Raw genomic sequence first — 16,080 nt, forward strand, 5'->3', positions numbered from 1 at the left:
CAATAGCCTTGACTAACTTGCAGCTGCAATAAATAATTCAGCGTTTATCAGCAAATTTTGCTGCCTTGTTCCTTTCCCATTTCCATTATGTTAATATCATTCAGAATATTATTTTCATCGTCTTCCCCTGCATTAACCTCTTTTGATATAGAAATAAACGGCCAGTTTTCCAGTTCTGTTCTTCCTCTTTCAGACACAGTTTTTAATCCATGACAAGGCTTCCCCTGTCATCCTCTCATTACCAAGTTTCCTTATTAGACTCTCGGGAAGATCTTTATCAAGAAGTCTTTTGAAACTGCATTTATTGTAGTCCCTGCTTTTTCTTGATCAGCTATTTTAGTAACTTGGAGAAGTCAACTGACTGGAGAGGCATGATTCAGCCTTACAAAAAGCTACAAAATCTTACTCATTTTGTTCAGCTGTTTTATGATTTTGCTCAGCTGTTTTTCTCAAAACAAAGGTCAGGGTTAGGAGGTCTATACATTCTGGTATCTGCATTGCTTCTTTTTGAAGATTGGCACCTTCCAGTCTTCATATCATATACAGTATCAGAGCTGGACATTTTGTAAGGCTACTCACCACGGGTTTCATCCTGCACCACTGGAGTCAATGGGAGTTTTGACTTTGGTTTCAGGGTGAGTGGGAGCAGGTTTGTATAGCATTTCCTCTTGAATATCTGCTATGATGGTGCCTCAACCATTTGCTTTAGGAGTCTAGTCTGCTGCTCAATTGCTCTTGAGTTTGAGGAAAAACTAATTTTTAATCCATGTTTTTTTTTAATGTAGATTTACTAACTTCTTTATAATAGAAAGAGTGCTCTCTAGTCATTGGAGAGGAATGGGGTTCAGGACACCTGGATTCTTTTCCTTGTTCAGAGAAGGCATGTAGAGTGCTAATTACACCAGGGGATTGAGACACAGGAAGTGTGGACTCTATTTTTGGCTCTGCCCTGGACTTGCTGTGTGGTCATGAGCATGTTACTTAATCTGTTTGTGGCTCAGTTTCCCAATCTACCTATGAACTGTTATATAGGGATTTAAGAGATGATTGGTCAAAGCATTAAAGAAGTACCACTGATGATTAAACTTTAATGGCAGGTTTTTCAAAAGTGTTCAGTGTTGTCTTAGCTCTTCTCCCGTTGGAGTCAACGGCAATTTTACCATTGACTGCTGTGGGAGAAGAGTTAGGTCAACGTTGGATGGTCTGGAAGCTCTATTAGGGTATGTCTTCACTAGCAACGTTAAAGCGCTGCCGTGTAGTCGCGGCACCAACACTGGGAGAGAACCCACCCCCATGAGGGTAGTAGCCCCCAGCTCTGGGAGCACGGCTCCGAGCGCTGGTGCACTGTCTACACTGCCACTTCACAGCACTGAAACTTGCAGCGCTCGGGGGAGTGTTTTTTCACCCTCCTGAGCAAGGAAGTTGCAGCACTGTGACGTGGCAGTGTAGACAAGGCCTAAATATATAAGTTTACTATATCAAACGCCTCCCTGAAACCAGAGTCTTTCCATTATATTCCCTCTACCTAATGAATCAGTAGTTATTGTTGAAGAAAACTATTATTTCTTTGACATGACCTATATAAAACCACATTGTCGTGCACATAGTTGGTGTTATGCCAGGGTTCTGTGCCCTGTGTAATATTGTCTTGCATAGGTAACCATTGTTTAAATCTCAGATCAAAACAAACCAAGCCATGTTGTTTGTCAGTTATTAGACATCTTTCTTCCAAATAGTCACACAGCCTTCATTACCATAACAATAATTATTATTACATAGTGCCTTATTATGTGCTTGAGAATAGTTAGCACATTTGCCTTTTCCCACACATTAGTAGCTTCTCCTGACTCTCATGACTCACTGGTGCTTATTTCTCAATGTCCCTCGAGTTCTTTTAAAATTCCCAGCTGCATTTCATCAAGGCTTGCAGATTAATACATTACTAATAGAATTTTTGGTTTGTACTGCAACAATGCCCAAAGGCCTTGGGCAGGATTGGGGCCTCATTGGGCTAGGTGATATGCAAACACATAGTAAGACATGGACCCTGCCCCCGAGGAGTTTAATAAATATTTAGTTTAGTCTAGTAATGTGATTTGGAGCCTTTCCAGGCTGACAGTTCAAATCCAGCCCCAGTGACTGAAATTTATTACCATCTGGTGGTTATTTATTGGCTTAAGTGAAATGGGTTGGGGATCTCAAGCACTGTATCATGATCAGTGGAACTGGAGTTAGAGGGCCTGTGTTCAGGGTGTGGGGGACCTTTATTGATGGGATACCAATGGAACAGGGAATGCAGGGAGTTAGGCTGGAAGCAACCTAGCCAGGCGGACAGAGTAGTTCACAGAGTTTCATGAAGTTTTATGTGTTCAACTTAATCTGCAGTCGTCGTCATTCTTTGGTAATGAAAACAAACAGGCTCCCAGTGGATGAGGTTCACATCACAAAACCACCACCACAGTTGGCAATAATTGACATCCTTTGTGGTAAATCTTAACCTGGCCCAGTATTCCAGATGAGGGATTACCATTGGCTCTTTTTGTTATCTGCCCCAGTTCTACTTCTGTGATACAAAGGGAAGGGAAAATCCCTCTATCTACCCAATGCTCAGAAGAGCTAGTGTAGCAAGTCCTCTTACAGTTCCTGATGTAGGTGGTGTGTCAGAAACATGGCTGGAGCATGGTGCACTCCAGTAATCCCCAAATGGCATAGATTAACACTTGCCATCCTGTGGAAAAAATATGTGATCATGTATTTTAAGACTGCATCAAAATGCACAGGCATGAGGTTCATCAGAAGAGACCAGACTTGAATCTGGCTCCTTGCCCACTGCACCTTCCCCCAGCCTAAAAGGCATTTTGATGGGATGAGCAGGAAAGCAAGCTGACTGGCTGGTGCAAACACCTCACTGAGGCTTAGAAGCATATGCGGTGCAGTGGGAATGTTCAGAAAACTATGGAACAAGTGCAGAATAAGTTCCATCATGGATATGCCATTTCCCCCCACCTTGCCCCAAGGATTATAAATTGGCAAAATCTGGATGGATTTGCAAGCCGGTAGAAAAAGGCAGCACCCTGACCTCAGTGCTATATCCCTTTTAAGTAACAAGATCCCACCCCAAACCCTGGAGGCACTCGAGTTGTTTGAAACAAATAATAACAAAAAACCTAGACAAATATTTAACATTGGCAACAATTCATTAGCACATTCAACCTCCGGCAAAGACCAAGCATGGAAAATTGCACGGGTGAAAATTTGTCAGACACAATTGGAATTGCACCAATGTAATTGAGCAGATATTGGCACATAGTGACTGAATTGCTTTATATTCCTTCTGGATGGGAGGTTCTATACAAATCTAAATGATTTAGATTTGTATAGAACAACATCCATGGGTTCATAAATCTGGAGTGAGATTTTTGGAAAGAAGTCCGGAATTTGTGCTGTTTTCTGTATACCGCACCTTTAAATTTCTGGCAGGCCCTCCATTTTGGAGAGTAGTTTCTGTTCAGATTTGCGGCAGGTATTACTTGCTCTCTCATGGAGACTTTACTGTCATGCTTTTTTGGGTCGTTATATTTTCCATTGATCAAAAATAAAAGTCATGTATCTGAGAGTCTTTGACTGCCCTTCATGCACTGAACAAAACAAAGGTAGCTCTAATCAGGCTAGGTTGAAACTAAATTATTAAAATGGCTTTTCCTTTTCTAAAGTGGCTGTTATGCTCTGCACCACAGCCCAGATCCTCAACTTCAGCCAGTGAGCTCAGAGCAAAGCTAACGAAGTGGGGAGGGGGGGGTGCAAAACTTACTTTGTGAGCCAGGGCAATTCTCAGACACAACCTACAGCAGCTTGAAAGTTGATGCTGGTTGCCAACAGCAAGGGTAGACAGTGTGGCTGGGAGTTCCTGGGGCATAGGGAAGCTGTGATAGCTGTAGTGGGGGATAGTGGTGTAGGAGTCACCATGCCAGCTCTGTGCCACTAGATTCCCCCTATGTGTGGGTGCTCTAACCCTGGCCAGCTAGGCTGGCTCTAAGGCCATAATTCACCAATGGTGCAACATCAATCTGCAGTGGAGAAATTGTTCCCACACCTTCATATGTTTGCACTGTTTCTTTTACTAAACTGGCCTACTTTCCATGTTGTTATGAATATTAAAAACATTTATATGGCCTAATTAACTTGCTAGCATTTCGCAAACAGTGATAAGACCTGCTCCCTCCCTTGAAGAGTATACACTCTAAGCTAGACAGAACAAACACAAGATAAGACAGAGGACAATAGTACAAGCAATGGGGTGGGTGGTAGAAGGAATTGTTTTGAAAATGTAGGTTTTGAAGAGCTGAGAGGGTGGCTACGAGATGAGGTTACATGGCCTATTACAGATAAACAGCCTTATTCACGCAGTTATGTACAGCAGTGCAAAGTGCATGTAAACTGCTACCAAATCAGAATGGTAAAGATTTCTACACCCACTTTGTACTCATGTAAACAGCTACAACAGGATGCAAGACAATGGTGAACCCGGCCTATAGGGGGCAGTATTGTAAAAGGCACAAAGCCAGAAAAAAATGAAGGCAAGTATGCTGAAAACAGTGGAAAAGTAGGAGAAGAGATGGAAGGCCAAGATGACATCTGGAGCACATTTATTTAACACAGATGGGCAGCAGGGGCTCCAGACCCAGATTTTAACTCTTTTCTTGTATCACCCACTGTTTTTCCATTGCTATACAGTTAGTGGCTGTTCTTCCCTTTCTCCAGCACGTTTGGATCCCTCTTCACAGCTACTTAACAGTGGCAATGTATTGGCCACAAGAAAACTAATCATAGAAAGCAAATGTAAGTATAGGCTCAGTGTCCTGTTATGTGGAAATATATTAATGGCATTAACATTTCCTGGAAATTATAATTTATGTCCTTTAACTTTTCTTACTCGATAGCTTGCCAAAATGACACCTCTGCCTTTTCCAATGTGAATGCCACCAGTGCTAAGTTTGTCACAAGTTATTCAAATATTTTTGATCTTTTCTGCAGAGAGCAAATTCTGTCCTCACCTCCTGCCTCTCCCCCTTTCCCCCTGCCAAATGGGTTCAAGTATCTGAGCTACTAAGAAACTATGAGACACTCTTGTGACCAGCAAACTAAGATCCTAAAACCCAGAAATGATTAGCAAAGATGTCATGTAATTTATCTCATGCTGGATGTTCTTTATGTTATTTACAGGTGTAAAGTCAGGAGGATTAAGAGCTTTTAATATTTGCCTGGTACTGGATCTTCCAACTCCTGCAAAAATAGTGCTGTTGGCGACTTGAGTTTCCTGCTACCGCAAAGTACACACGCACACACACACACACTCTCTCTCTCTCTCTCTCTCTCTCTCTCTCTCTCATAAATGTTTACACACCCAAGCTGCCAGGAATCGCAATCCCATCACTTCCTACCACCTCCACGCACTTTCCTGTATCTTTGGGTGTTTGTTTTCTTACCAAGCAGCTGCAAATATACCTTTTTGCTTTTGACCAGAAGGCGAGGCAGTTCCCAAGGAGCCAGCAGTGCCCGGTTTCCAACTTGGGCCATTCATACCTCCCAATGGATACACAGAAGTATTACATATAGGGAACACAAGACCAAAATAACAGATTTAAAAAAAACCAAACACACCTTAAGGACGCATAAGGGGAGAGAACAGAAAGAGGCATGCCTGGATTCACCTATCCATGCACTCTATTTGTAAAGGCTGCTGAAGAACTGGTACATGGATTGGGGAAAATGTGTAAAAAGACATTGGGGGTACATGAGACTAAAAGAAATCTACCTTTACCTGTTCCCCAAACACACAAAAATAGCACTGTGACCCAGAAGATACTAATACTTCAGTGAACCAGCTGAAACAGATATAGGAAGGTTACTCTGCCTGTTTAAACGCAGTGTACACTAAAGCATTATGACTGAGAAGCCACGTTTATTACACAGGAAACCCCTGTTTTCAAGGGCTTATAACCTTCTCAGCTAAGAACAGGTGCCTCTGGTAATTTTGGTATTTCTACAGAAAACCAGATCTCTCCATGGTTGTAAGAATTAGAAAATCACAGACTCTGCATGCTCCAAATCCTGAATCTTTATTTGGTTTAAACTTGGCCCTTAGGCTAACCACTCCTTATAGTCACTGGGAGTTAATCAGAGTAAGGACTAAGGATTTTCCCTCTGTCTTTTAACAATGTACTGAGGCATGCAATGCTTGCAGGTCCATCTGAGGCAAGCATGTTGAAATAAAGTGTTCATTGGTTATGAGACCAGTTAGAGATCAGTTTAAATTTCCCCGTGCTGCAGTCTTCACCCCCTGGTCAAAACAACATGACAGTACATGTCCAGTTCCAATTTTGCAAACTGTGGTTCTCTGCATTGAAATCTGAAAAAAAGTGCACAAAATTGGAAATTAACAGCCATTTGCAATATACGCTGCTCCCCTTGAAGACAATGATAAAACTCCCATTGATGTCATCACATCCCATGAAAAGATAAAGGTAATTCAGGGGCAAGGCCACCAGACCTGGTGGAGCCTTTGAGATGCCAACTTTAACTATTAGGGATTATTAGGAGATGTAGTGGAGGAGGTGGGGGAGTAATTATCCCACATCTGCCTAATGCGGGGTTTCTCATCCTTTCCTCTGACGCATCTTGTACTGACCACTATCAGACACAGGATACTAGACTACAGGGACCATAGGTGTGATCCACTCTGGCAATTTCCATGTTCCTTTATGTGCATGTGGACTGGATAAGACTCATCTCCCACTCTTTTTAAAATCATGTCACTGAGGGAGCTTGGCCAATAAAGAGTGAAGGGAGGCCCGGTCAACTGGTTGGCCTGTGCCTGAATCTGATGATTAAGGCTTATGTGATGGCACTCCAGATGCAGCACCTACAAAAGAGGCCTACAGATTGCCGCAGAAGAGGCTCAACAAATTTGGCAGACTTATTGCTGACCCCCAAGTCCATTTGCACGATCTAAGCTGCAGAGTAGGTGCACTGTATTGAAGATCTACAGTGCGAACCCCAGAGAGCATGACATTACATTCAGATAAAGACACCCAAGTGTTTACTCATGCGTGTGGTTTTTTTCTTCATTTTTAGAAACCAAAAGTCACAGTTAAACTCACTGCAAAAATGTGATTGTAATGTTATATTTGAGAATGGACATGTCTGATTTTTCAGCCCCCAGAGAGGCGTGCATAGGTGCACAACAAATTCCCATTGTGTGTGTGCATGTGGCGAGTCTGGCTTATATTTATCCAGGCACGTGCTCAAAGGAGGGATTTGCTTGCGCACAAATCCAGACATGCCTCGTGGCTGAAAGTCAGGCTCTTACAGCCTAAATCCAGATTCCATCAAAATTCTCACTGGACATCAGTACAACCAGCACTTGACCCTAAATGCACAGAAGTTTTAAAACAGAAAGCTACAGTTCCCATAATAAGTATAATATGTATATCCTATTGCATACATTTAATATAAGGCACAAAATATGTATACTACTACTAAATATAACATGTATACAATGTGGTGAGTTGATTGATATGGGGCATGTAACAGAGAGTCCAATCCTGCATTCCTTGTGCACCCAAAACTCACATTCAAATCCATGTGGGTTGGGTGTGCAAAGAATGCAGGATTGTACCCATTGTGGCACACCCTCCACTCTCGTCCTGAGCCATTTGAGTAATCGGAGTTGCTCTGTATAAAGTACAGGAGACCAGATTCAATGAAAAAGCCAGGCTCCAAGCAAGTCGGTCATGAAATAGTTATCTGTACTGGCTTCCTCATTTGGACTTGGTAACCCTTGGAAAGTCCCTGGAATGACGTTTCCAACCTAACAATTAAAAAGGGTTTAATTATACAGAGGCTCAGAGCTCTGGGAACAAGCACCATCCACACAGCCAGTAAACAACTGCAGAAAATAACATGTTCAAGCTGCTCTCTCTGCTGGTTGTTTCTCAATTCTGGCAAAAAAACAAAACAAAACTGAATCTAGAAAGAGAAGGAAAATTAGCGGAACTAGTGTTCTATCCTTAAATAAAGAATAAAAAAAGAAATCTGGAAGGGACCGACTCTGTGGGTGTTTGTTCTCGATTTGTTATTTTGACTGTTCTTGGATATCGAAGGAGGGGAAAGCTAGGAAGAAAAGTTTAAAGCCCAGTTTCTGAGACTGAAGCAAACAGAAGAGGAAGTGGGAACAGGGATAATTTGTTTTAAGTTTTAAATGTGCTTTTCGCTGGGTTAGCATTCTGGACTCCGCAGTTACGGTTTCAGTTCTCCTTGGAAGTCTTGGATACATGAGGAAGCAGAATAATCAGTACAATAGTGAGATGCATTTTAAGGAAGAGTTTATAGTTCAAGTCTCAGTCTGGATGGATTAATAACAGGGGGCCAAATACCACAGTCCTTCCTCTGGCAACACTCTCACTCCCACTTACTTCAGTGAGAGTGTTGCCTGAGTAAGGACTGCAGGTTTTGACCCAACAAGTTTCACATTTAAGGAGCCCCAGGTTAGACGCCTTGAAACATAAGCTTGTTACAAAGAAACTGCTCCCCCCCCCCACCTTCCATCAATATCAGTATACATAATTCTTTGTGTACTAAAATCTGGAACTGATTATTTGCTAAGAAACTTTACTCCGCCCCGCGCCCTCCAGCTTTATTATTTCAAATAGTAAAAAGTGCCCTTTGGGGACTAGGGGAAGAGTGGAGGGCAAAGGCAGAAATTAGCAAACACCACTCTAAGGACTAAACACATATTTTAATGATTTAAATTAATATGGATGTGAGTTATTTCCTTTAGCAGAGCCTGCCAGGTTTCAATAAAAATTGGAAAAAAAGCCGTAAGACTAAGGGGGTGGGAGATGTGAATCAACTTGAAGACAGTCAGCCTGCAAAAATGCAAAGACAGCAGCAATGTTAAAAATGGATTGAATCAATTTAAATCAAAGTAGACAAATCCAAGCCAGCCCAAACTGGAAATAACTTTTCATAGCTGTGAAATGCAATGCACAGGTCAGCTGCAGCCCTTAAAGCTTAAACAAGTAAAGTCTAAAGTTTGTGTGCTCTGATGTTTTATTTTACATTGATTAAATAAGTTCCTGGTAGAATTTGTCAGGAGGAGAGTCAGACGGATTCATACTCTAATTTTGCCTTTCTAAAGAAACGTGCTTATAATTAGGTGACCTAATTATATTGCAATGGAAAATGCACTTAAACACACACATTGTTTCATAACAGATCGAGGAGTTAAAAGTGTTGTGGAATAAACATCTGAGGGCTGGAGTGGGTGACACTTACTGTAAAAAGGACGAGGAGGTGATGAAGGACAAATGGAAATATGTAGGAAAGAAATTAAGAGTTTAATATTTCCACTTCAGTCTAGTCTTCCATTTCAGAACTTCAGAGGGGAAACTGATCAGCTTTTGCAAACGTGTTGCTTTCCTGATGCAAAGAGCAGATAAACAAGTTTACGGGTTGTTGTTTTTAAAAAAAGTCAGTCTGTCATGTTTCAATCCATGTGCCCCGCTCCTTTGTCATCCCGCCAAAAGAAGAAAAAAAATTAATAGGAGTGAAATGAAACCTAGATGGACTGAAAAACCATCTGTTACATTCAAAGAAGGGAAGGGAGGGGAGCACAGAATGCAACGAGTACTCATGCAGAAAGCGCACCCCGTGCTAACACACAAAATAGTACTCCAGTTTTCGACCAAGCAAAGAGGGGAAATCGAGAGGGCCTTGTTTTTTGTCAGTGTCCCTTGTTAGGATTTGATCGCAGAGACCATCTTAAATAAAAATCTGCCAGTTGTGTTGTTAAGCAGCTGGAAACTGGGTCCCTGCTTTACTGGGGAAGTAGATTTCCTCGGGGCGGGGAAGACCTCCAACACATAAGCATGCAACTGGTGTCGAGCAGAGAGGAAAGAGCCTCACTCGAAAAAAGCAAACGTTACTACCTAGCTCACAGAATCAATATCCTGCAAACAAACACAAACAGCCTTTCCTCTTTAGTTTCACGGTAATTACAGCTGGGAGAAAGGAAGATGAGTCTCTGCAAAGATCAGCTTTGTTTTGCTCATCTACCACCCCGAACCCGACCACAGCTACGCAGCTACTCTTGCACGCACACCCCGCCTGCCTTTACAAAAGGCTAAAGTTGCCGTTTCTTTCCTGCACATGAGAAGGAAAGCGGGGAAACTACCGGGGGGTGGGGGGCGGCGGATCTGGGCACTCGCAGAGCCTGCTGCAAAGACACAGCTCCCGCCCGGGGCGTTTTGCAAAAGTTCAGTGCAAGCTGAGCTGGGGGGTGAGGAGGGGGCAGCCCAAAGTGGGTGCAGCAAATGATGTCACCACCCCTTGCATAATTCCAACACTCACAAAGGAGCGCGGGCCCTTCCCCCGCCTTCTAATCACAACCAAGTTGTACATGCACGTCGGGGAGGGGGTGGGGAGCTTTGAAAAACTTTCCTCCTCGTACCAGGAGCCCAGCGCAGACTCCGATCGGGCTTTGCCTCCCCTCCCCGCTCCCCTCCTTCCTCTTGAAAGTTTTCTCGGGCCCGACCGGCGGGGTGAGTCAATCGCGCTGTCAATCATCTGCCTCCTCCTCCCTCTCCGGCTGGCAATGGGCCGCGAGCTCCTCCCCGGGCCGGGCTGGGAGCTTGCAAACTTTATAAATTGAGTTTAGGCAAAGCGGTGGGGGAAAGCGAGCGGCCGGCCGGAGGCAGAGCGAGGCGTGGCGGCAGAGCAGAGGGGAAGGACTCGGAGCAGGGCGCTGGAGGCTGTGCCTTGCTTCCCACACTGCGATCCCTTGCGCCGGGTTAGTGCTGCTCTGCCGCCCTGGGATCGCCCACCATGTCCACGGCGCTGGTGTCTCCGACCATCTTCGACCTGAGCGAAGTTCTGTGCAAGGTAAAGGGGCTCGCCTGGGTGGCGTGCGTGGGGCTGACTGGCCCCCTCTGCCCGTGCGGCTTTAGGGGATGCAGCTTTTGTCGGTTCTTTCACTAGGTTCGGTGCTTGTTTGGACTTAACTCTGTCGCCAGCCCTCCCTGGCGCTCGCCTCGTGCAGCCGGGGGAGTTTGTGTTGCCTCGATCGTAAGTCAGTTGCTGCTTGCCGTAAAATTATTCTGGTCTTCTCCCTCATGAGCTGATTGTGGCTGGTTTTCCTGCCTTTCATTGCCCGTAGGAAGGACTAAGTGCAGCCGAGCAAACTTGTTAAATGTTTTGAGTGCCTTTCCGGAGTTGCGTTTTTAGTTCTTTATTTATTTTTGCAAATAGTCTTCTGGAGGCCAATGAAGTTGTAAAGAGAACTCAACTCGTTAATGTGGCCAAACTCTTTGTGAGTTGTTCCCTTTCTTCACTGTCTCCTCTTTCTCCTCTTCTCCCCCCCCCCCCGCCAGACCTCCGAGGGAAAAATATTTCTAATGTGTTAATCGCAGGCATTTTGCGAAGATGTGTGTGTTTAACGAGTTCGGGTATGAAATCCCAAGAATCCAAGTAGTTTTGTAAAACTTGTTGAGGACGTTTCCCTTCCCTCTGAGTTCAGTGCTTTTGAACTGAGATGATTATAAAAGTTTTGGAAATGTAAAACTTCCTTTTTTTGTGTGCATATGCGTGTGTCAAAGCTACCTCTGGCTTCAGAGAGCTGTTTGACATGGGGGCGTTGGTAGAAGGAATCTTAACGTGTAAGTTAGAAAGCTTTTTCTTCCGAGTTGTTGCTCGGCCACTTTTAATTGCTTGAGTTTTAGGCTGCTGTAACATGCCTGGTCTTGTTGCTATGATTTTCCCAAGTTAGTTCTGCTTCTGCTCCTACAGCTGCAAATTTACTTTGGGTGCAAAACGATCTGGTGATGAGGTTCCTTTAATAACTTTTGCAGGCCAGTGTGCTGCACTCACAGCTGCTTCCATTCACTCAATGCAGTTTTACTTTTCTTATTTTCCCTCCTCCCTTTCGGATCAGCTTTGTTCCCTCCCACCCCCTGTGGATTTATCCTTTGTTAAGTGAAATTCTGTCTAAAGACACTTTTTTCCTCAATTTATAACAGAGCTGGTTTAAAAAGGGGAAACAAAAGCAGAGTTTTCTACCCTCAACAAACTGATAGTCAAGAAAGTACTTTTCCTCCTATTCCTTAGATTTTTCCATGTTTTGAAATTATCGGTGTAAAATGATTACAGATAGACATTCTAGACTGACTCAGTTTTGCCTGTTTACTTAAGAGTTGACAATGAAGGTGCACTACTAAAACAGGGCTAGGAGTCTCATATTCAATGAATGTGAACAAGGGCTGTGCCTCCCCTTTAAAAACAAAACACACAAAACATTAATCTGGACAGGTGAAGAGCTTTAAAAAAGCTCTGCTTTTCAAAGTAACTGTAGCAAATCTGTGTAATTTTTCTTGCCAAAAGAGCTTTTTTAATATTTAAAACGGAGTTTGCAGATGAAGTAACTGGTTCCTGATCCCTTCCAGACTTTCCTTGCAGCCCAAAGGCTAATGGCAAAGGAATCCTCTTGCGGTTAAGGGTGAAGACTGGCTTGGATCAGATGAAATGCTGTGCTGGAGGAGCAAGAGAAATGGGATTAATTTAGATCAGCAATTAGTGCATTTCCAAAAAGTCCTGTGCCCCCACCCATTTGTCTCACACATACGCCCCTGTCCCTGAAGCAGGACTGTCCCAGATAATGCTTCTGTACTTTTCTGTAGTGCAGGAAATCTACAATCCTCAAAGGTGTCTACAATAGTCTCTGACACTAAAGGGGTTTGTGAACAGGGTGGAATAATTCGAGAGGAGAGATGACAGGAAGTACTGCCTCTTGGGTCTGGCAGGGGTCCTGAACCTGGGGGAGATGTGGCTGTGGGACTGCAGGGTGAGCAGTTGCTTGCAGCAGGGGAGGACTGTGACTCTGGAAGGAAGAATAGTGGGTTTGGCTCTTGCAGGCAGCACTAGGTGTTGATAGGTGGGGCATCCAAGTTATTGCCTTGGGCGGAGGAGGTTGTATGTATTTCAGGTTGACTGAGTAGGTGGGGCACCTGGTCATTGCCTGGGGAAATGGGTGCTGTGTTGTAACAGGATGATTTGCTGTCCTATGAGGTGGGATATTAGAAGCAGGGTTATTTTGCAGAGCTATGGGGCTGTTGAAGATAGAGGCTAGGTTTGATATGGTGGGGCTGGATGTGGTCACCTCGTTGACTGAGTTGCATTGGGAATAGGCTGCAGGAGGGAGCTGGAGCAGGCTGGCTGACTCTTGTTTTTCTCTCCACAGAGTAACAAGATGTTGAACTACAGCCCTTCAGGTGTTGGAGGGTGTCTGTTGGATAGGAAGGCAGTGGGCACCCCAGCTGGCGGGGGTTTCCCTAGGAGGCACTCTGTCACCTTGCCCAACTCCAAGTTTCACCAGAACCAGCTCCTAAGCAGCCTCAAGGGGGAGCCGGCCCCTGTGCTGGGTCCCAGGGAAAGCCGTTTTCGGGACCGCTCCTTCTCTGAAGGTGGTGAGCGCCTGCTGCAGCAGAAGCAGCCCGGGGGACAAATCAACTCGAGCCGCTACAAGACAGAGCTGTGCCGCCCCTTCGAGGAGAACGGTGCCTGCAAATATGGTGACAAGTGCCAGTTTGCCCACGGCATCCATGAGCTGCGGAGCCTAACCCGCCACCCCAAGTACAAGACCGAGCTGTGTCGCACTTTCCACACCATCGGCTTCTGCCCTTATGGGCCTCGTTGTCACTTCATCCACAATGCCGAGGAGCGCCGTGCTGTGGCTGGGGGCCGGGACCCCACCATCGCCGACAGACCCCGCCTCCAGCACAGCTTCAGCTTTGCTGGCTTCCCCAGTGTCACTGCCAATGGGCTGCTGGACAGCCCCACCTCAGTCACCCCACCACCCATGCTGAGCGCTGATGACCTTCTGGGCTCGCCCACCTTGCCAGATTGTGCCAGCAACCCCTTCACCTTTTCCAGCCAGGAGCTGGCCACTCTCTTTGCCCCCAGCATAGGGGTGCAGGTGTCCAGTGGGGGTTCACCCACTGCTTTCCTCTTCAGGCCCATGTCTGAGTCCCCCAACATGTTTGACTCACCCCCCAGTCCTCAGGACTCCCTCTCTGATCAGGAAGGCTATCTGAGCAGCTCCAGCAGCCACAGCGGCTCAGATTCACCCATCCTGGATAACTCGAGACGTCTTCCCATCTTCAGCAGACTCTCCATCTCTGATGACTAAACTGGGGTTTCCTCTTGCCCTCCTCCCACCTTTATTACAATGTTAAGCTGAAACTCCCTCCCCCCCCCATGCCCCCAATCTAAGGGTTAGATGTTAACCTAAAGACTGTCCACTTGCCTGTAGCTGACTCACTGGCTTAGACCTTAAGTGCCAAATTACAATAAAAAGCAATAACCGTTTACAAAATTAGTGCCTTTGAACATTTTCACTGTGACTGTATTACCTCTCTGGCTGCAGAGGGCACCAGCAGCCTCCTTTAAAGCTCTGTGCACTTCCAGATGTGCAGGGAATATCCAGAACCAACTGCTCCCTCCACTGGCCACAATAATACATTGTTCCTTCTCCCCTCCCTTCCCATTGGCCAGTTTCTGCTAGACTTAATGGCACGTGGACAGCGGTTAACATCCAACCCTTTTCCCCTTTAAAGACTAATCTTGCCTGGGTCTGCTCAGGTCTGCAGGAAGAAAAAGCTGAGAATGGACAAAGATTGTAACATGAATGGGACTTGTGATTGGGGGAAAAAGCCAGATGGACTATGAAAGACTTGATTTTGGTGCTAAAAGTTCCCCATGTATACATGTGACATCTTTACAAACAATAAATACAACTAGAGGGGGTGGGCAAATGGAATTCATTCCACACACGCAAGTTCCGTGTATTCCAAGTTCCAGTAGACATAGCTTTAATGGTTTTGCTCTAGAGTACGTTAGATCTATCTTAGAGCACTCACGCCAAGCTTTTTATTATTTTTTTTTTCTGGGTTTTTAATTTTGTATAACTTTTCAGAAATTGGAGAGCAAATTTTGCTTGTCACTGCACAACAATATAAAAAAAGCTTATTTAACTTATCAAAACGTATTTATTGCCGAAACCTATGCTTTTTGTTAATTTTGTTCATATTTATCGGGATGATGAATCCATAGAATATATTCTTTTATGTTTAAATTATGATCTTCCATATTAATCTTAAGATTGTGAAGTGTCTTTTTTCCTTTTTTCCCCCCACAGTTTAATATATTATACTACAATGACATTTTTGTAACTTTACACTTTTTTGGTTATTTTATTTTAAAAAATGAAAAATTAATTTAAAAAAAATGCAAAAACTGTGTTTGGATTATTTATTTTAGAATTTCCTCCCTTTTTTGTGTTGGACTGCAAATTGAGTTAATGTGCTCCTTTGCCTTTTCTCTTCCTCCTCCTCTTCCTTCCCCTCCCCCCTAGGTCATACAACACCTGGGCTTTAGAATGTATGTGTATAAGCTTTGTTGTGAGACAGTATAGAAGGAAGACATTTTACTTCCTTTTTTTTTTTCGATAGCTTCTTAAAGGAGACAAAAGCCTTTGGCTTAAAGTGCCTATTTGAAGACATTCCAAATGCAGTTTGTCTTTGCCTTTCTGTATTCTGAGTTTGGAGTTTTCCTTGTTGAGGTGAATGGGACTGGCACAAAGAAAATAATGAATGTAATTTTTTTCCCCTGTTACTGTTCACTACATTGCTTTTTTTTCTCTGTGAGTTTATTTAAAAGAATCTCTTTTGTAACGACTGTTTGCAGTTTAAATCAATAAACCCCAAGTTTTTTCAAGAAACTGACAGTGAAATTGGTTTTTCTTGCAAAAACGAGATGCTGTTTTTTTTAAGATAGCCACTCAAATGTAGACTACTTCGTCCTCCCAACCCACAGTCTGCACGGGGGGCTTTGATATCCCATCTCTCCCTCTCTGAGATGAGAATATGCTGATCAATTTAAACAAGCAAATGGGTGTGTTTCCTTGTAAGAAGACACATGCAGTGGCTTGTTCGATCAGGCTTTGTTGATCTTCATGTTTACACTGGGATC

General features: G+C 44.1%; 1 protein-coding gene and 1 long non-coding RNA gene across 3 annotated transcripts; one reads left to right on the forward strand and one right to left on the reverse strand.

The window, feature by feature from the left end:
- Positions 1–6,100: 6,100 nt before the first annotated feature.
- On the reverse strand, positions 6,101–10,221 carry LOC115650197. Of its 2 annotated transcripts, XR_004000034.1 has the most exons (3): positions 9,990–10,221; positions 9,337–9,480; positions 6,101–6,409 (listed from the first exon to the last, which is right to left on the reverse strand). It is a non-coding gene; the product is annotated as an uncharacterized LOC115650197 (long non-coding RNA). The 2 variants fall into 2 exon arrangements; XR_004000033.1 differs by lacking the exon at positions 9,990–10,221 and having other exon boundaries at positions 9,337–9,982.
- Positions 10,222–10,658: 437 nt separating this feature from the next.
- On the forward strand, positions 10,659–15,823 carry ZFP36L1 (ZFP36 ring finger protein like 1). Its single transcript, XM_030559722.1, has 2 exons — positions 10,659–10,941; positions 13,292–15,823. The coding sequence occupies exons 1-2, from the start codon at positions 10,885–10,887 to the stop codon at positions 14,237–14,239; spliced, it is 1,005 nt and encodes a 334-aa protein (XP_030415582.1). The 5' UTR covers positions 10,659–10,884; the 3' UTR covers positions 14,240–15,823.
- Positions 15,824–16,080: the final 257 nt, after the last annotated feature.

Source organism: Gopherus evgoodei, chromosome 4 (genome assembly GCF_007399415.2).
Source record: "Gopherus evgoodei ecotype Sinaloan lineage chromosome 4, rGopEvg1_v1.p, whole genome shotgun sequence".
Lineage (NCBI taxonomy): Eukaryota > Metazoa > Chordata > Testudines > Testudinidae > Gopherus > Gopherus evgoodei.

Bases quoted from the DNA above. Each gene is read 5' to 3' on its own strand.
- ZFP36L1 (XM_030559722.1), top strand. From the start codon at position 10,885: ATGTCCACGGCGCTGGTGTCTCCGACCATCTTCGACCTGAGCGAAGTT. The intron at 10,942-13,291 runs GTAAAGGGGCTC...TTCTCTCCACAG, and splicing joins TGAGCGAAGTTCTGTGCAAG to AGTAACAAGATGTTGAACTA.